Genomic DNA, 21,406 nt, shown 5'->3' with positions numbered 1-21,406 from the left:
GAGAAGTAACCAACAACATCCACTGTGTCTTCAGTCTATTAGGCTGAGCCTGCTGCTAATGAGTTTTGCCTGGCTTGTGTCATTCTGTCTCACTGGTCTGATGTGACCATCCTGTTACCCTTCATATTAATCCTAAATGGCCAAGTCCACCTCCTGCTTATGGACAGTCTGTAGCTGGACATATGCATCCAAAAGGCAGAACTCTCTTACATTCAGGAATGTAGTGTCCCCATCCTGAAGGAACACTTAAAGTCTAATAATACTATTTATGATTGACAGACTATTATTAAATAAGACCTGTATATTAGATGGTAAAGAGAAGACTGCTCTTATCTTTCTGGTTAACTCTGACATTTCATTTGCCTGGAACTTCAAACTTCAGAGCTCTTTGTGAAAGCAATATTTAATTTGCTCTGAAAATCATTTTTCAAATAGATGAACACATTGATCTGTTTCAGGTAGTGAGATTCTTTTTACCTGAGAACCTGATGTGACATGCTTTTGCTGGTGGCAATCTAAATGCTCTAAGATGGCTTCATCTCTCAAAAGAAGCTCTCCACTGGGTCTCAGCCTTGGTTCTTCCTGAGATGTTGACTTGCGACATATCATTGGGAAATGACCTCAGTTTCAGATGTGAAGAGCTGGGGAAACCGAAAAAGAGAATGAAGGAAAGCCTGCTGTGCCAGTTTGAAGCTATTGTGTACCCCAGGAAAGCATCTTCTTTAATTCTCATTCAATATTATAGACTGGAAGCACTTTTGATTAAATCATCTTCTAAAAAGGTGTGACTCACCCAGAGTGGGTGTGACCTTTTGTTTAGATAGAGATGTGACTTCACTCATTCACAGTGAGTCTTGATTAGTTTACTAGTGTGATGGTTCAGTTCTGGTGTCACCTTGGCTAAATGATTATGCCCAGTTGTCTGGTTAGGCAAGCACCAGCCTGACCATTACTACAAGGATTTTTTTGTGGCTGGTTGATAAACTGAAAGGTTGGGGTATTAAATCTCAATCAGGTTATTACATCTTTGGCTGATTACATCTGCGATCAACTAAGACATGTCTCCCACAGTGAGACAATCCAATCATTTGAAGGCTTTTAGGCTCTTTCACTGCTTCTTCAGCCAGCAAGTTCGTCCAGATCCTTCATCAGAGCTGCCGGCTTCACAGCCTGCCCTACAGATTTTGGGCTCTTCTATCCCCACGGTTATGAGAGACACCTTTATAAATCTCATATTTCCAGATCTCCCCTGTTGGTTCTATTTCTCTAAAGAACCCTGACTAGAGAAGCTTGGTACAGGAGTGGATCTTGAGAAACAGAATCTTAAAAATGGGTTTTTACAATTGGTTTTCTACTCTGACTAGATTCAGAGGCACTAATGACTCTGTTTCCAATAATCAAGATGGCACTGACAGTCCCTGGGTTGAATTGACACGAGAGATACTCAAAATATCACTATTAGATTCTGCTAATTGTGTGCTTATAAGAGGGAAGACTCTGGGTGGAAATGTTTTGACACTTTTGCAGAATTTTATGAAATTAAGAGCTATAATGATGTTGTCTGGTTGTTCTTAGATATACTGGATACATGATGAGGGAAAGGGATGAGCTGAAGGCTTCAAATTTGAAATTTCAGCACTGTATGAATGATGTAAAAGTTTCCATGTTTTCCTTGAAAGAAAAGCTTATTTCCTATGGTCGCAGACATGCGATCTCTGAAAATCAGAACAAAGCCTCATTGTACAAGTAGCAGATTTACAACACAAGTTAAAATCTCAACCTTGCAGAGTGTCTTCTGTTAAAGTAAGGACTTTGATCAGAAAAGAATGGGATCCTGAATGTGGGATGGGGATATATGGCTTGATAATGATGGCTATGGAGAGACGGGATCCCTGGAATCTGCTCACCCTTTGCTAGATACGCCTGTAATGGACTGCCCTGAGGAAAGAGCTTCCTGACCTCCAGCCTGCCTTAAAGAAACAGCTTCCTCAGTCTCCTCAGAGGAGTCTCCCATTCAACTCCACCTAAGGAGATTAACCCTGCAGTGCCTGCTAACCTTGTATCCACTTTCTCTCGGGAAACAGCCCTCACTCCTCTATCTGGAGCTACTAATCCTGTTTCACCAGATGAAACTGCAACGGAATACTCTGAGGTAATTGGCTTGGAAGACATTCCTATTTCTTTTCATGACCCAACCCTACCACCCCTCTTTACTTTAAGACCTGTAACTAGACTGAAGTCCCAAGCCCCCAAAAGATGAGGTACAAAGTGTGACTCATGAGGAGTAAGTATACCCCAAAAGAACTGCATGAGTTTTCCGATTTATATAGACAGAAATCAGGGGACTATGTATGGTTTTGGATATTAAGGTGTGAGATAATGGTGGATGGAATATAAAGTTGGATCAAGCTGAATTTATTGATAGGGGCCTACTAAGTAGAGATTCTGCATTCAAGATTGGAGCTTGAGGGGTTACAAAAGGCATTAAGAGTTTGTTTGGATTGTTGGCTGAAACATGGATCCAAAGGTGACCGGCATTACCTGAGGTTGACATGCCAGAACTGCCCTGGTATAATGTAAATGAGGGGATCCAGAGAATTAGAGAGATAGGAATATTAGAGTGGATTTATCGTGGAAGACCTGCTCACACTGCCCAGGAATGTCCAGAGGGCACATCTTTCACCAGAACCTTGAGAAATAAATTTGTGAGACTAGCTCTATCATCCCTGAGGAGCTCTGTAGTCACCCTTCTCTGTAAGTCAGATATTACTGTGGTAACTGCTGTCACTGAGCTGGAATCCTTAAATAGAATGGGGATGAGTAGGTCCTGAGTTTGCAGAAGCCAGATGGCAGAATATAATGTGGGCGTGGCCACCATAATGGACATAGGACTCGAAGCAGCAGTCAAGATAATCTGACTCGCAGACACTTGTGGCATTACATAGGTAGATCATGGGGTACCCAGAAGTAAAATAGATGGCCAGTCTGTTAAATGCTTATTTGAGCTGTATAAACAGAATTCGAGGTCAAGTGAACAGTAGTCTAACTTGAATCACAAAAACAGAGAATCACAGTCCCTTAATCAGTTCCCAGACTTGAGACAGTTTACAGACCAGAGCCCCTCAAATAAGGGGAGAGCCAGGTACCGTTGGGGAAGGACCCTTTTATACTGCCCAAAATTTACACTGTTACACTGTTAACCTTCCTCCCAGCCTTCCCCAAGGAGACCTATGGCATTTTACCAGAGTAACTGTACACTGGGGAAAAGGAAATGATAAAATATTTCAGGGATTATTAGACACTGGCTCAAAAGACCCAAAACATCACTCCAGTCCACAGTCAGAGTAGGGGCTTATGGGGGTCAGGTGATGAATGGAATTTTAATTCGGATCCATCTCACAGTGGATCCAGTGGGTCCAGTGGGTCCATGGACCAATTCTGTGGTCATTTCCCCAGTTCCAGAATGCATTATTGGAATCTACATACTCAGCAACTAGTAGAATCCCCACAACTAGAGTCCTTTAAAAGGGGAAATGTTTTTAAGAAACTTCAGATGCAGACACTTGGAGAACAGTTGTTTCAGAGCTGACTAAGAGACCTGGATGTTTGGAGACACTGGGAGTGATGACAGAGAGCATATGCCAAGAAACTGGCAGAGCCCAGCAGACATTGCCATCGCCATGTCCCTTCCCATGAGATGCTAAGCAAGATAGAACCCAGAGTTGTGTTCCAGAGGAGGTATGTGAAGGCTCACAGGAAGGAAACCACTGGCTCAGAAGCTGGAAGCAACAGAACCAGGAACAGGAACCAGCAGCTGCCAGCCATGTGCCTTCCCAGATCAGCCTTCATTAAGCCAAGGTATCTTTCTCTGGATGCCTTAGTTTGAACATATTAATGGCTTAAAACAGTAAACTTATAGTAAATTCCCTTCATAAAAACCTTTCCATTTCTGGTATATTGCATTTGGTAGCATTTAGCAAACTAATATATCTGCACAGAGATCCTTTTATTGAGTTTACTGGTGCTATAGATGACCAAGTCTCCTTCCTACCAGAAAGTCCAGCTAGCTGATAGAATAACTTGAGTTGTCTGCCTGAGGGGACAGAAGGGGAGAGTGGTCATCCACTGAATCCTGTTTCCCCACTGGTGCTGCCCTTTGGGGAGCTAACTCCACCATATTTCCACGTTGCATACATGAGTGCCACACCCACATATCAGAGCATTCCTGGGCAAACAGCAAAAGACAGTTGGTGCAGGTTGCAGCTAAAGGAGGCACTCAGCAACAACCAGAGTAAAAGATGGATGGGGAGTGTATGAGGCAGAGTGCAGAGGCTTTCCAGTGAACAGTAGAGGAAATGCATCTGCCAAAGTCATGCAGGAGCCTGGAAAAGACCAGAAATCATCTACATATCTCTGTTATCCTTTCTGAGTATCTGAATGGCATTTCATAACGGTTATGTCTTTTAAAAGATTGAAATTAATAAACACATTACCGACTTATTACTGTACAGCCCTAAGGACCCTTGTCAACAAATAGGCAAGGACACCAATGGAGAGAACCAGCAGGTTTCTCCCAGAGAAGGCAGCTGGCAGAGGAGCTGTCATCATTCCATCTTCAATTGCGGTCCTCTCATCCCCAGCAGGCGCTCTCTGCCTGGAGGGTAATTTTTACTCTCACTGTTCAGTCAATATGACAGCTTTGTCCCTAATGTAATGGCAGTTTTGACTAGTTTAAATTATTCCATAAAGAATCAGAGAGAAAGAGGTTTTGTCTCACTTTTCCCCACCCTAAAAATTCCACCATCAAAATGTTTCTCATTTAAATCTTTGCCTCCACATTAAGTTTCTCAACCACATTTAAGGTGAGTCAAGTACAGTGTCAACTTTCAAAACCCTCTGTGACTATCATAGCGGCTCAAAATAATTACTGTCTATCAGTCTATTTGCTGAGAGCACAAAAATGTCTGTCATTTACACAGCCGTCACCACCAATGGCCTGGATCTCGAGCGTGGTCTTCCCTTGGCTCAATTTAAGACCCTAGAGTTGGCAAGGCAGAGAATCTAGGCAACTTTATCTACATAATCCATCCAAGAAACATATGTGCCTCAACTGTCCTAGAAATAACTTGAGAAAAGGTCTTGAAAGAAATTATTTTAGTATGTAATTCAGCTAGAATGTCCCAAAGAATTGCCTCAAGCATGTATTCTAGCTCAGTTGTTCTCAACCAGGGACAATTAGGCAATTTTTAGAGACATTTTTGGTTGTCACAACTGGGGTGGGAGTGCTACTGACTTCTAGTGAGTAGAGGCCAGTAATACATAGATAATCCCCAAATGTCCATTATCCAAAATGTCAGTAGTCCTGAGGCTGAGAAACTTACTTTAGCTATTGAGAATCTATGCAATGAATAATGCCACTTGTTTAAAAAATTCAATCTAAAAAGAAAGAAAATGATTCTTGAGTTGAAAAAGGTATTGATAATATTTAAAAATATTTTAAGACAAAATTACCCATAACCCTACCATCTTCATAAAACAAGTTTTGTTTAGCACATAATCTTCAACTTCTGACCAAATAAATATAGATGTTTATAACATTGCAGTTATGATATAGATAAGTTTACATTCTTGTTTTCATTTTAAAATGGTATTTTATAGTCATTTTAATACTGAGATAATATTCTTTATATAACATAATGATATATATTAAGCCATTCCCTCTTTGTCTATTTTCTGCCCTTTTTCTTTTAAGGTAACCTGGGCAAAAGCAAATACTCCAGCCTGAAATCTGACTTTAGGGACTTGGCCATTGGGTATTCTCAAATGAATTATTTTACAACAAAAATTATTTTCCAAGAAATAACTACTTTCAAAACATTCCAAGAAATTGTTATGATGTAATTATTTTCATACAAGAAATATTCATGTTTTTACAATTGAAAAAAGAGAAAATAACCTTATGTCTCCCTTCAAATGTATTAAAGCAACAGTATGGCCTAGCTTGATAAAAGATTCACTAAGTGAAACCCTGGCTCCTCCAAGGTCAAGACAACTTAACCTCTGGGTCACAGGTGAACATCTAGTCTGGGCTATCAGAATCCACACAGAATCACATAGAGGACAGAACAGACTCTTTTTTTTAATGAATCGAGATGTGAAAAAGAAAAACGCTAAAATTCATGCTTATAAAAGTAATCATAACCACTTCTTAATATAATGAATCAGAAAACATTTGTATTTTCATAAGTATGGAAATTGTTAGAATTCAGCTGAACAGACAGGTTTAGTCTTGGCTGAAATTTTCAGTGTATCCCAGTGTCACCCTGGGTCTCCCATGCACTTCAAAATTCAAAGAGTATTGACTGGAGCCCCCTTTCTACACCCCAGGAGATTATAAAGCATTTATAAGATTTTTCCAAATTCCTGGAAGGCTTATGGCTTTATGGCCATCCTGAACTCCGAATTCTCATTTCTTGAAATAATTCAGTTAATGGGTCATCTTATTGTCCCCACTTGCTTTTATTGCAAACCACTGCCCCATCTCAGGTGGAAATCATCTCCTAACTCAATCTTCAGGCTCCAACCCAATATGGGCACTGCCGTACACTGCATGCCTGTGAAGTTGAGGGAAAGGTCATAACAAGGAACTTCACAAGTCTTGATAAACATGACAATTAATAAAAGGACTTTTGATCACTGAACCACTGTGAACTTTTTTCTTGGGCCATTCCTCCTCTTATAGCACCCAACTCTCCCCCTTCCCTGAAGCTCCCTCTTCTTCCACTTCTTTTAGCTTGCTTGTCATCCTCTTCCTCCCAGATGGTCCTGAATTCTTCATTCTAAATTCTACATGAGGTTCAGCTCTCTTGAGTCCCTTCCCCCAAAATCAACTCCAGGGCTCCCTTTTATATCTCAAAAACAAACATAAAAAGCCTTCAATATAACTAGTCTTACATTTCCAGAGAGCAGTTATTGTTATAGCATTTTATTGTCTTCTCTTACATTGTTTAAACTTTGATCATTTATTTAAAGTGCCAGTTCTGAAATATAAGCCTGTATCTGTATCAGCATCTACGTCTACGTGTCTCGGAAAGAACAGCGACTTAGCTGGATTGCACAGTTGGATATTGATTCAAAGATATCTTGTATTCTGCCTTGCTTCCCAGTTTCTTGCTTTTTAGGTCAAAACTGTTAAGCCTAGTATTCAGGGGGTACCTTCCCTCCATTGCCCCACTTCTGCAGGTTCATTTTTCAAAGTCACTCCCTCATTTGGCCTCTTATGTCTGATCTGCGTATACAGAATACAGTTGGCCATAGAGATGATTGTTATCTTACTTGTGGACCACTGAGTTTCTAGGTGGCTTTGTTGGTGTGTTATTTCTCTGGCTGGTTTTTAGGCTTTTAAGGACAGTGATAGTATAATCCCTTTCTTTTATCAAAAACCCCAGTACTTCCTGGGAGGCAGGAGCCATTCCATAATGTCAACTCTTCTCCCAAATTTATTCATTCAGCAGACATTCACCACCTGACTTGTGCAAGGAGCCAGGGACACAGAAGCCAACATGACAAATTTCTTGCCCCTCTAGAGTTTATTTCTAATTGGGGTGAGGGTGGGGAAATATTTTAGTGTTGAATATACTTTAGAGACACTAAAACAACTCATTCTTGTTTCAGAACTAGAGTAAATTCCTAGTAGGATTGAGTTCTGGAAGCAGATACAATGAAACTTTTAACTTTTTTACCACATTTTGTTTTCTTCCTTTCCCCAGCACACCACTTATTTTACCCACCCAGCACATCCTCTCTTCTGTCACACAGTGATTGGAGTGTGGGTGTTGTGAAACCTTCCTTCTCCACACTAATTCTTTCTGCAATGAAAAAAATAGTATATTTTAGTTTTTAAATTATAGCTCTGAAACATATATTTCCTTTTCACTTTACTTGAGGTGACCAATATGCTTATGCATACACTCCATGTCTCATTCTAAATATAAACATTATGGAACTCCATTCATTATGTGAAGAAAATGCCACTCCAAACATTATGAATATGCTGTTCCATTTTAACACATCTTGCTTATACTCTGTCCATTTGGGAAGCTTTGGCAAAGACAGCAAGAAAAAATAAAATTAATGCAATCACAGGTGAAGTTTTTTTTACAGAGAAAATCAGGCAAAGAAATTCCCTTTTCTGTAAGTATTCAATGTCTCAGTAAGTGGGACTACTTTTTTTAGGTTATTCATTTAACGCATCCTCTGAGATTTATAGTTCAACCATACCAGTTCAGAGTGGAAAGAAAAAAGGTCATTTATCTAATCCAATTCCTTGGGGAAAATACTTAGGCAATACTAAGAATCTTCAATTATCTAATTTAATAAAAGAGGTGATTTATACTTTGTAGTCAGTAACATGTGATACTGATTATTTCTAATCCCTTAGAAGACATCTGACTTTGGACTTGTATAGCATGAAATCATCATGTATATTTTACCAAAAGAAGTAACAAGAATAATGACCTTGGCAATCTGCAGTCATTTTATACTAACACAACTGCAACACGGTTTTGCCCTGGGGCAGAGAAATAGGGATTTTCTCTACTTCAAAAGAGTGAAAAATTATTATCACTCTATCCAGAACCATTATAGACTTCAGAGACTTTTGGCATGAAATATTCAGAAAGTTTATTTTAGAATTCAATATTTTAAAAGCCTGCTTTAAAACGATTACAGTGATTAGTGGCTTTGATACTTGGGCCTGTCTTTGCTTTTAAAAGCCTTATGTCATGGTTGATACATTTGTTGATTCAATGAAATATAATTTGCATCAACCACAGAAGCTACATATAATGCATGTAATGCATTGTCTGAGAATGCCCTCCCAAAGAGGAATTTTGGTCACCACTCATCAGTGTTTCTTTCAAGAACATTTTTAAATGAAAAACATTCTTTTTACTGCTAATAGTTTGAATGTGTTGCTTGCACTGTGATTTTGTCTTTCTGACATGTGGTGTCTCAAACATGTGGTGTGGGTGCCACATCTCTGCTTCTTGCTCAGAAGCAGTGCTTCGATCTCAGCAATCTATGGACATTCAAAGACAACCCAGTGGCGGCTACTTCCCCAACCTCCCCAATCCCACCCTCAGCCAACCAGCCAGCATGTGGTATCTTCATCCCTCGTCACCTGTGTCAAAAGGCTTTTCAGGCATTTGTGAGAATTCAGTAGTACTTCCGAGACCATGGATGAAGCCAGTCAAAACTTCTGGAGCTAGACTTACCCATGTGGGAACTGCTGCATAAACAGTTCTCTCCATAATATTCAATTCATTTATGGAGGCAATGTGCAATTAGAACACCTGTTTTTGGAATTTACCAATCCTGGTTTGAGTTCCAGCACTGATACTTATTTGCAGTGTGAACTTGACAAAACTGCTGCACTTATTTAAAGCTCAGTGTCTTTATCGGCAAAATGGATCCATTCCAGCACTGGTACAAAGATTATGAGATAAAGAATGTAAAGGCAGTGCTATGCAAGATTTAATCTTTGTTGTAATCATTACTGTTTATTATTTTAATTTTTGGCATATGCTTTACTATTTAATCACAAAACATTTTTCTTTTCTCTTATTTGTTTATCCCACATATTTTATTGTGTAATGCATATATATTTATTGACTTATCACAGAAGATATTTTCAAGTTGACTAGAAAACAGTTGTTCTTGCTTTTCTTATATAACCTGTGCATTTGCCTTCATTCCTTTAAATATATTGAATATAACATTTCTATAGCTTTTTTTTTTTTTTTTAACATGGGCAGGCACCAGGAATCTAACCCTGGTCCTCTGGCATTGCAGGCAAGCATACCTGCCTGCTGAGCCACCATGGCCTGCCCTCTATAGCTTTTGATAAATAGCTTTTCCTTTCCTCTCCAGCCTAGCTATTATATGTGCAAGAAAAAAAAAGTAGGCATCCTTTTAGCTTTTGTTTGCCCTCTGAGAAAAAATGGATGGTTCTCTTACACAGACATGCAAAGAAATAGATTCATATACTTGTGGTACACAGGTGCCAATGAAAATAACATGTAAATATTTTTTGTTTCATTTTCCAGGGAAGTAGATCAAGACTCAGATGGTCACATCAGCTTTAAAGACTTCGAATATGCCATGAACTACGGACAAAATGAAGCCTAACTATTGTGTGAACCACATTTGCCAAGTTCTGGTAGATGAATATGTTGTGATGTATTTAAATTTCATACACATTTCACTCGATTAATGATGTAATGCTACATACTTGTAATTAAACTCTTAATCATAATTTTTAGATGCTGATAATGTATTTGCATCTCACAATCCTCGAAGTGGCCGTCGCATGGTCTCCTTCCCTGTGGCTGGCAGGGTACTGCTGCTGGCCCTGATACTGGAGTGGTAATTGCTCCCTTGCTTTTCATTCTTATGCACCTCCTGCCCACACACTGATTGAGGCTGGAGTGCTACATTCATTTACTAGTCCTCACCACCTACTTCAGGCTCCTGAATCTCATCAGGTCCTAATGTCTATAGAGGGGTATTTCAAGGGGTTGTTGGGGGTAATCTCCAGTGTCCTGTGGGGACTGAAGTATGGGTTGGAGAAAGATGGGGAGGGGGACAGGAAAATGCTCTTGGTGCTAAAATGGCCCCTTCCTTCATTTATTCAACATTGGTTGAACCAATAATAGTAGTTACATGTACTGAATAAGGTACTAGGAATACAGAAACTTAAGACAGCTCTAAGAAAGCAGAGTGAAAATTATCAGAGCCCTGGCTGTGTTAGGCAAAGAAATCAGATTGGGTTAACACATGTATGCCCTCTCAGGTTCTATAACAAGTAAGAGCAGACAATGTAGAAAGGAATGGGGGCAAAAGACATATTGACATTACCCATTGCAGTGTCCTGGGTCTGGGTTCCTGTTGCAGTAAACAAGCCCTGGGCCTCAGGACAATGCTGGATATGGGTGGATTGAACAATGTCCCTGTATCCCCAGCCCCCAAGAGATTCCACTCCAAAGACTTTTTCAAAATATACCTTTCTCCTCCTTTACCATAGAGTCCTAGCTTGTCAGCTGAAAACCCTCAGCCACAGAATTAGGTATTGGAACTCCAGAAGGATTCCATGGGGCCAAGCCAAGAGTCTTCTGCAGCCCTCAGCCACTACCACCTCTTCAATGCTGCCTGATTTGGTGCTTTTTTTGACAAGGGAAGAACACTATGCATGTAGGACCTTCCTCTCGTTGCTTATGGGGTTCACCTGAATATTTGGCCCCATATTTTCTAGCTCAGGATTTCTTAAAATTTGGTAGTATCAGCTGGGGTAGCATATACCTGGGCCCAACCTCTAAAATTTGACTCAAGTGATTTACAGAATACACAGTGAGAAATTTCGTTCTCATGACATCTTCGACGCCTCCACATGGTCCCCCTCATAGAACTGGCTGGACTCTTACCTCTGTGATTCCACCTTCAGGGTGAGAGTGACATCTCTCAGTGCCTTTCATAACTTCTAGCTTCTCTCCCACCCTCGCTCTGGGATCATCTGTTCCTGAAACTGCATCCAGTCTTGTGTTCACATTCTCTCTGCCCTGCCCATCCAAACTGGTGGCTGGTGACTGCTAGACCACACAAGTGGAGCAACACTGGAATTTCAGTATCTATTTTTACATAATTCTAAAATACTGGTATTAATACCAATATTTATATTTAAGAGTTCAGAATTCATAACCTATTAGTTGTATTAGTCAGGGTTCTCTAGAGAAACAGAACCAACAGGAGATACCTGTAAATATAAGATTTATAAAGGAGTCTTATGCAACCATGGAAATGGTTGAGTCAAAAATCTGTAGGGCAGGCTGTGAAGCTGGCAGCTCCAATGAAGGGTCTGGACAAACTCCACAGAAGAGGCTCACTGACTGAAGAAACCATGAATAGATCTCTCTTCTCCCATAAATGTCCTCAGCTGATTGGATTATCTCATTAGTGGGAGGCATGCCTTTGTTGATTGCAGATGTAATTAGCCACAGAGGCAGTCAGCTGACTGATGTTTTAATACACCATCTTTCAAGTTTATCAACCAGCTATAAAATATCCTTGCAGCAGTGGTCAGGCCAGTGCTTGCCTGATGCTTAGCCAAGCATCATCACTTGGCTAAGTTGGCACCAGAACCTAACCATCACAGTCCACCCCTTGCAACTTGGCAGCTATGCATATCACCTTTGCTTAATTTACAAATAGAACACAGTAACAGCCATATATTTCACCTAACAATACTCAACTGTCCTGTGTAGAATTGGAAATGTACTACATCTCTCCAGAATAGGATACAAGTCCTTAGGTAACATTCACTCTTAAACTCCATGTCCTATGGATTAAATACTACAACATAAACAATACGACTTACGTCATATGATAAGAGGAAAACAAGATATTTGCTTATGTAAAATGCAGATATATTCAAAAAAGAGAGGAAATATTCACACAATCACAGTCCTAGTTTCTGTAACTGGTCATGTGGTCATAGTTCATATTTATCCATACCTTCTACTATGCATTCCATGTTCCCTTTGCTCTCAGCAAGTACTTCAGCTGGCCATGGAACTTTGCCAGGTGTGATGACCCAGACTTTCATTCTGAAATTTCTGGGCCATTAGTAGTCCTGCCTGGATTGGATTGTTGCGGATTTCCATTGACATTAATCACAGGGTATGGTAGTACTAAGAAGCGCCCTAGGGGATCTCCTGCATTCCAGAAAAACTCTTCTTTACCTCCATTGTGTAGGTGCAGTCCAATTTCCTGTTGAGAGTCAGGATAAATCACCCCAGAAAATAGTAATCCCCTTTCATGCCTGTTGATTCAGTGGCATGAGAAGCCCAAAGTGACCAGGTGGCAATCTTAACTTCAGAGTTCAGTGGAATCACTGTTGCATCTCCTGGTAGGTGCACTCCTCCTTTTGGAATTAAGACATGTAGACCAGCAGAGCTTAAGTTTTCAGGGAAAGGAAGCAAAATTTTCCCTAGTGGATCACTAGGGATGATAGGGAGTGGTGCCACTCCCATTTCCATCCCTTGATTCTGGACCCATGAATCCTCACTATGGGAGAAACAGCACCATAGAGTGGATGCTGATTCATAGCATACACAGCCTCCTGGAGAACATTGCCCCAGACTAGTTTGCACCGTAATTGAATCTTTAAAAAGGCCATTCCACCGTTCTATCAACCCAGCTGCCTCTGGATGATGGGGGACATGGTAAGACCAGAGAATTCCATGAGCATGTGCCCATGCTCACACTTCATTTGCTGTGAAATGGGTTCCTTGATCAGAAGGATGCTGTGTGAAATACCATGATGGTGTATAAGGCATTCATTATGTCTGTGATGGTAGTTTTTGCAGAAGCATTGCATGCAAGGAAGGCAAACCCATATCTGGAGTATGTGTCTATTCCATACATATTAGAACAAATCACTGATGCTTCCATGATGAAACTGGTCCAATGTAATCAACCTGCCACCAGGTAGCAGGTTGATCACCTCGGGAATGGTGCCACATCGGGACCTAAGTGTGGGTCTCCGCTGCTAGTAGATTGAGCACTCAGCAGTGGCCATAGCCAGGTCAGCCTTGGTGAGTGGAAGTTCATGTTGCTGAGCACATGTATAACCTCCATCTTTACCACCATGCCCACTTTGTTCATGATCCCACTGTGAATGGCATGAGTGGCTGAGGAAAGAGGATGACTTGCATCCACAGTATGGGACATCTTATCCGCTTGGCTATTAAAACCTTCCTCTGCTGAAGTCACCCTCTGGTAAGCATTCACATGGGACACAAATATCTTCATGTTCTGAGCCTACTCAGAAAGATCTATCCACATACCTCGTCCCCAGACCTCTTTGTCATTAATTTTCCAATGATACTCCTTCAAAGTCCCTGACCATCCAGCCTAACCGTTAGCAACAGCCCATGAGTCAGTATACAAATGCACCTCTGGCCAGTTCTCCTCTGTCATGGTCAGGTTCATGTGTCAACTTGGTCAAGTGGTGGTACCAGTTTGTCTGGTTGGGCAAGTTGCAATGAGGACATTTCATAGAATTAAATCATGATCATGTCAGCTGCATCCACATCTGATTCCATTTGTAATCAGCCAAGGGGAGTGTCTTCTGCAATGAGTGATGCTTAATCTAATCACTGGAAGCCTTTTAAGGAGGATTCAGAAGAGACAGGCTCTCTTCCTGCTTCAGTTGGTGAACCTCTTCTATGGAGTTCGTCCAGACCCTCCATTGGAATCATCGGCTTCACAGCCTGCCCTGCAGATTTTGGACTCTGCGTTCCCACGGTCACATGAGACACTTTTATGAAGTTTATATTTGCAAGTGTTCCCTGTTGATTCTCTTTCTCTAAAGAACCCTAACTAATACACCTTCCAAGCAAAATGATCAGCCAGCTGTACTGCTCAAAGTTCTGCCCACTAGGAGGATTTCCCCTCACCACTGTCCTTTCATCCCAGAAAGGGATGGTAATGCTGCAGCTGTCCACTTCCGGGTGCTTCCTGCGTATCATGCAGTATCATCTGTAACCAGATCCGAGTTTTCTCTTCCTCAGTCAACTGACTGTAAGGAACTCCCCAAGAGGCCATAGCTCTGGTCTGGAAAAGAGAAGGTAATATGACAGGAGTGGGGGCCATGGCATTTGGGTGACTTCCTCATGTAACTTGTGCCTTCAGGACCTGCTGGAGCCCTATCTCTTATATACCATTTCCGTGTTATGATAAGAGTGCTGCTGTACACACCCAACTTTATGGCTTGGTGAGTCAGACGACACCCAGCTCATGATAGGCAACTCAGGTCTCATGGTAACTCCGTGGTCGATGGTTAAGCATTCAGTCTCCACTAAAACCCACAAGCAGGCTAAAAGCTGTTTCTCAAAATAAGAGTACTTATCTTTGGGAGATGGTAAGTCTTTGCTCCAAAATCCTAAGGGTCTGTGTTATGATTCTCCTATAGGGCCTGCCAAAGTTTCCAAACAGCATCCCTATTTGACACTGACACTTCCAGCACCATTGGATCTGTTGGATCATATGGTCCAAGTGGCAGAGCAGCTTGCATAGCAGCCTAGACATGTCACAGAATCTTCTCTTGTTCTGCTCCCCACTCAAAACTAGCAGCTTTTCTGGTCACTCAGTAAATGGGCCAGAGTAGCACAACCAAATGAGGAGTATGTTCTCTCAAAAATCCAGAGGCCATCTAAGCATTGTGTTTCTTTTTCGGTCATAGGAAGGGCCAGATACAACTGCTTATTCTTCACCCTAAAAAGGATATCTCAACATGCCCCACATCACTGGACACCTAGAAATTTCACTGAGGTGGAAGACCCTTGTATGTTGTTGGATTTCTCTCCCATCACCTGACACACAAATGCCTTATCAATTAATCCATAGTAGTTGCTACTTCTTGCTTACTAGGTCCAGTCAACTTGATGTCATTAATATAATGGACCAGCATAATGTTTTGTGGGAAGGAGATATGATTGAGGTCCCTGTGGACAAGACTGTGACACAGGACTGGAGGACTGATATACCTGTGAGGCAGGACAGTGATGGTATACTGCTGACCTTGCCAGCTAAATGCAAACTGTTTCTGGTATTCCTTACTGACAGCTATTGAGAAAAATGCATTTTTCAGATCAATAGCTGCATACCAGATGATGTGCTGGTATGCTCAAGCAATGATACCACATCTGGAATAGCAACTGCAATTGGAGTCAACACCTGATTAAATTTATGAAAATCCCCTGTCACCTTCCAAGTCCATTCTGTTTTTTACACAGGCTAAATAGGAGAGTTGAACGAGTATATAGTGGGAATCACCATCCCTGCATCCTTCCAATCCTTAGGAGTGGCACTAATCTCTGTGATCCCTCCAGGAATATGGTATTGCCTCTGATCCACTATTTTGCTAGGTAGGGGCAGTTCTAGTGGCTTCCACTTAGTCTTTCCTACCATAATAACTCTCACTCCATGAGTCAGAGAACCAATGTGGGGATTCTGCCAGTTATTGAGTATCTTGATTCCAATTATGCATTCTGGAACTGGGAAATGACCTGGAGACCCACTGGATTCACTGTGAGATGGACCCAAGCTATTTTATCAATCATCTGACCTCCATAAGCCCTGTGGTAGTTAGAGCCACTTGTCAACTTGGCCAGGTAAATGTACCTAGTTCTGTTGCTGTGGACATGAGCCAATGGTATGTGACCCTCATCTGTTGCTCATTACATCTGCAGTAAGCTAAGAGGCATGCCTGCTGTAATAACTGATGTTTGATTTAATTGGCTGGTGCTTAAATGAGCGAGCTCAACATAGCACAGCCCAAGCAGCTCAGCATACCTCATCTCAGTTATTGCAGCTCAGCCCAGGTCTTTGGAGATGCAGAAAGGAATCACCCTGGGGAAAGCTGTTGGAACCCAGAGGTCTGGAGAGAAGGCCAGCAGAGATCACCCTGTGCCTTCCCACATAAGAAAGAACCTCATTTGAAAGTTAGCTGTCTTTCCTCTGAAGAACTGATGAAATAAATCCCCTTTTATTAAAAGCCAGTCTGTCTCTGGTGTGTTGCATTCCGGCAGCTAGCAAGCTAGAACAAGTCCCTACTCTGACTGATAGACCAGAGTGATGTTTTGAGTCTCCTAGAATTAGGGTCATTTCTGAGCCAGTGTCCAATAATCCCCCAAATATCTTATTTTTTCCTTTTCCCCAGTGCACAGTCATCCTGGTAAAAGGCTATAGGTCTCCTTGGGGAAGGATGAGAAAGGTTAACAGTGTAAATTTGGGGCAGTATAAAAGGGTCCTTCAACAAAGGATGCCCAGGCTTCCACTCATTCGAGGGGCTCTGGGTCTATAAACCATCTCAAGTCTGGAATTGATTAAGGGAACATGATTCTCTGTTTTTGTAATTCAAGTTAGACTTCAGTTCACTTGACCTCAAATTCTTCTGTTTATGCAGCTCAAACAAGAATTTAGTAGACTACCTGTGCTGGTTTGAAAGGACTATGTACCCTAAAAAAGCCATGGTTAATCTTAATCCATCTAGTGCATGCAGCAGTTTCTTTTAATCCCTATTCAGCACTGTAGGCTGGAAACTTGATTAGATTATCTCTGCAGAGATGTGACTCCCCCAGTTGTAGGTATTAACGTCTAATTGGAGGGAGATGTGGCTCCACCCATTCCAGGTGGGATTTGATTAGTTTACTGGAATCCTTTAAAAGAGGGAACCATTTTGTAAAATCCTAGAGAGCCATGAGAACCATGAGAGCCCATACAGCCAGAAATCTTAAGAGATGAAGAAGGAAAATGCCCCTGGGGAAGCTTCATTAAACAAGAAGCCTGCAGAGAAAGCTAGCAGATGTCATAATGTTCTCCATGTGCTTTTCAGTTCAGAGAGAAACCCTGAACTTCACTGGCCTTTCTTGAGTGAAGATAACCTCTTGTTGGTGCCTTAATTTGGACATTTTGATAGACTTGTTTTAATTTGTACATTTCCACAGTTTAGAACTGTAAACGTGCAACTTATCAAATGCCCCTTTTTAAAAGCTATTCTGTCTCTGGATATCACATTCCAGCAGCTAGCAAACCAGAACACTGCCCATCTATTTTGCTTTTAGGTACCCATGATCTACTTACTAACTAATGCCACAAGTCTCTGTGAGTCATATTATTTTGACTGCTGCTTTGAGTCTGCTGTCCATTTTATTGGCCATGCCCACCTTGTCTATGGTGATTGTGACCACATAGCTTCTGTAAACTCGTGATCCAGTCATCCCCATTCTTTTTAAGGATTCCAACTCAATAGCATCAGTTCCCACAGTAATATCTGACCTACAAGATAGGGTGACTGCAGAGCTTTTCAGGGATGATGGAGCTAGTCTCATGAATTTATTTCTCCATATCGTTCTAGTGAAAGATATGTCTTCTGGATATCCCTGGGGTATATAAGCAGGTCTTCCATGATAAATCCACTCTAACATTCCAATCTTTCTAGTCCTCTGGATCCTCTCATCTACATTATACCAGGGCAATTCTGGCATTTCAACCTCAGGTAATGTTGGCCAACTTTGGATCCATGTTTCAGTCAACCATCCAAACAAACTGTTAATGCCCTTTCTAACCCCTCAAGCTACAACACTGAATGCAAAACCTCTACTTAGTGGGCCCTTATCAGTAAATTCAGCTTGATCCAACTTTATATTCCTTCCACCATTATCCCATACCCTTAATATCCATTCCCACACATATTCCCCTGATTTCTGTCTATATGGATTAGAAAATGTATGCAGGTCTTTTGGAATACAGCGTACCTCCTCATGGGTCACACTTTGTAGCCACCCATAAGGACTTTAGTCTAGTTATAGGACTTGATGAAAAGAAGGGTGGTGGAGGTGGGTCATGAAAATGAATAGAACTGTAAAAACCATTTTTAAGATTCTGCTTCTCAAGAACCACACCCATTACCAAGCTGTATTAGTGATCTCTAGAGAAACAGGACAAACAAGATATATATATATATATATCATGAGATTTATATATATGAGATTTATAAAGGTGTCTCACACATCCATGGGAGTGGTTGAGTCCAAAATCTGTAGGGCATGCTGTGAAGCTGGAAGCTCTGATGAAGGATCTAGATGAACTGCGCAGGGGAGGCTCACTATTGAAGAAGCCATGAAAAAGTCTCTCTTTTTCCTGAAATGCCTTCAACTGATTGGGTTAGTTCATTGGTGGGAGACTCTTCTTAGTTGATTACAGATGTGATTATCCACAGATGCAGTCAACCGACTGATGATTTAATACACGAGCCATCTGGTTTATCAAACAAAATGAAATACCCTTGCAGCAACAGTCAGGCCAGTGCTTGCCTGACCAGACCATTGGGCATCATCACATGCCTAAGTTGATACCAGAACCTGACCATCACACTAGTAAAACAACATTTAATATATTTCAAATTTTAATTGTATAAGCATTTAAGTGCTATCCTAGGCTAGTACAACAAATACTACACAATGGGAAGCTAATATAACAAATACTAAACAATGGGTTGGCTTAAAGAACAGGAATTTATTGTCTCATGGTTTTGGAGATTAGAAGTCCAAAATTAGTCTCAACAAGCCATACTTTCTCTTGGAGTCTGTATCATTCAGTGCAGGCTTGCTATACAATTCATGGGTTCCATTGCATTTCTGCCAACATCACGTGGCAATCTTTTTATTATCTGTGTTCTTCTAACTTATAGGTTCTCTAGACTGACTGCATCTGATTTCCTCTCCTTATAGGGACTCCATACATATGGATTAAGGTCCGCCTTGACTCAATTTGGCTTCATCTAAGTAGGATCTCCAAAGATCCTATTCATAAGTGAGTCCACATCTTAACTGATCCTATTTACAAATGAGTTAACATCCAAAAGAACACAGATTAAGACTTGACCATGTCTTCATGAGGGACATATTGCAGCCCCAACAAACATCAAGTAAAAATGTAAATTTGTAAAATATAAACATTAAGCATCATACTAATACAAATTATTATCAAATAAACTTAAGAAAAGAAATCTTAAACTGTGACAGCCAAGAGGAGCCTAAGGATACATGACAGTCAAATGTGATATATTCTGGATGGGGTCCTGGAACCAAAAAAGGACATTAGATAAAAGCATATGATGTATGGACTTTAGTTAATAATAATGTATCAATATTGGTTTGTTAATTGTGACAAATGGACCATACTCATGTAAAATATTAATAGTTGGGTGTGTTGGGTGTCAAGTGTATGGGAACTCTGTACTGCCTTCACAATTTTTCTGTAAATCTAAATCTGTTCCAAAATAGGAAACTTATTTAATGTGGAGTCTTATTAAAAAATTAACAAGCTAAACAACCCTTAAAATAAGGGAGGTTTGAAAATAATTTAAACATACAAATGAAATATTTCAAAAAGAAATGGGATAAATGCTATCATTGAGTAGCATGTGTATTTTTGTACAAATTGTTCCAGCTGATAAAAAGTCCTCTCTCACTTTGGGTAGAGTTTTCTCCAGCAAGTATTTTCATCATAAATTTAATAAATGTGTAATTGAGCCTGATCACTAAACATAAATAATACTGATTTTCAATTTTTAATATATCAAAATTACAGTAACATACTAACAATGTGCTAGTATTTCAGTAGCTGTCAGAATGCAAAAACTCACATTGCAATCACTATTTGGATTGAAACATAACAGGAGAAAGGAAGGGGTTACTTTCTACTATTGATGCAGAAGGCAAGAGACCAGGTTTGGGAACAACTATTGGGCAACAACCTGTGCCCAGTATTAGCCAAGACTCTTTTTTATCTTACTGAAAGAAACCTACCCAAACTAGTTTAGACTGAATAGAATTTATTGGAAGGTACTCAGCTATCTTATGGAATCTAACATAGGGAAGTTAGCAGTGTAGCTGGATTTCTAGATAACTAGAACCAGCAACCCAAGTACCTCCAGGCTCTGCCACTCTGCCTGTTAAAAGACTCCATACAGGGAGAGCCCATCATGATTGATGCCCTCACACCATTCCAAAGAGGATTTGACCCATGATTCATTCTAGTTCCAAGTCCAGTGACCACAGAGAGAGGCTCTGGTTGCTATCCTGGACCAATCAACTCTGGTCCTCCAAGTAGGTATAAACATGGCCATTGGAGAATTACCCAGGTGTTTTGGGAGCTGGTCACACAGAGGGAAATTTGATAAGAACTGGACATCCATTCTATTTTCTTTCTTAGAGGTAAATAGTGTGGCTGAGCCCTCATGAGCACTCAGGATTGGCTGTTTAGGAGGACCCTGCCTCTTAGAGCAATTACCAAAAAGAAAGAGGAAGGTTGAGAAGCTGCTCATGCCATCTTTCCCTCTTTATCACTTACTCTAGTCCCAATCCAAGTCCTCACACCAGCTTCTTACTTCTAGGTCCCAGTCTTTATCCCCATCCCCAATCCCCATGATGTTGTTCATGCAGTGTGACCTTCTTGCTCAGCCCTCAGGGGTGGGTATCTATACAAATTGGCCAACTCAATCTCTTACCTTAAAAGATATCAAGAGTGAGAGCATGTAAGCTATAGCAGTGCTCATCAGACTGGCTGTGTGCATGACTCAGGAGCTAGTGGCAGACATTTTACTACCCCAAGGCTTTGAAGACTAGGGCAGCTGGCTTGCAGTGCGTAGTGAAGGAGAAAATGAAATAGACACTGAGAAGGGAGCAAAAAGATGGAGAAATTCTAATGGCGCTTGCTTTTTGCTTATAGCTTGTACACAAGGCCCAGGCATAACCCTTTGGGTCTAATGAGGTAACCCTGTATC

The 21,406-nt window shown here is 40.9% G+C and overlaps 1 protein-coding gene and 1 long non-coding RNA gene across 6 annotated transcripts in view; one reads left to right on the top strand and one right to left on the bottom strand.

Annotated features, from left to right (window-relative positions):
* The window catches only part of EFCAB11 (EF-hand calcium binding domain 11), a 216,609-nt gene extending 206,288 nt beyond the window's left edge, over positions 1-10,321 (top strand). For all 5 annotated transcript variants that reach the window (XR_013160422.1, XR_013160421.1, XR_013160419.1 and 2 more), the window contains one exon: positions 10,107-10,321. Coding sequence is in view for 2 of the 5 variants with exons in the window: in XM_077123304.1 (XP_076979419.1) it covers positions 10,107-10,188 (82 nt within the window). In the remaining 3 variants the exon portion in view is untranslated. The remainder of the gene's footprint in view (positions 1-10,106) is intronic.
* LOC143652103 (uncharacterized) overlaps positions 7,619-21,406 on the bottom strand; it is an 85,674-nt gene continuing 71,886 nt past the window's right edge. Inside the window, exon 3 of the long non-coding RNA XR_013160423.1 lies at positions 7,619-7,868. This is a non-coding gene — a long non-coding RNA (uncharacterized LOC143652103). The remainder of the gene's footprint in view (positions 7,869-21,406) is intronic.

This window comes from Tamandua tetradactyla, chromosome 12, assembly GCF_023851605.1.
Source record: "Tamandua tetradactyla isolate mTamTet1 chromosome 12, mTamTet1.pri, whole genome shotgun sequence".
In the NCBI taxonomy this organism is placed as follows: Eukaryota; Metazoa; Chordata; class Mammalia; order Pilosa; family Myrmecophagidae; genus Tamandua; species Tamandua tetradactyla.
The sequence above is the reverse complement of the archived record's forward strand: the minus strand, read 5'-3'. Positions and strand labels throughout refer to the sequence as shown.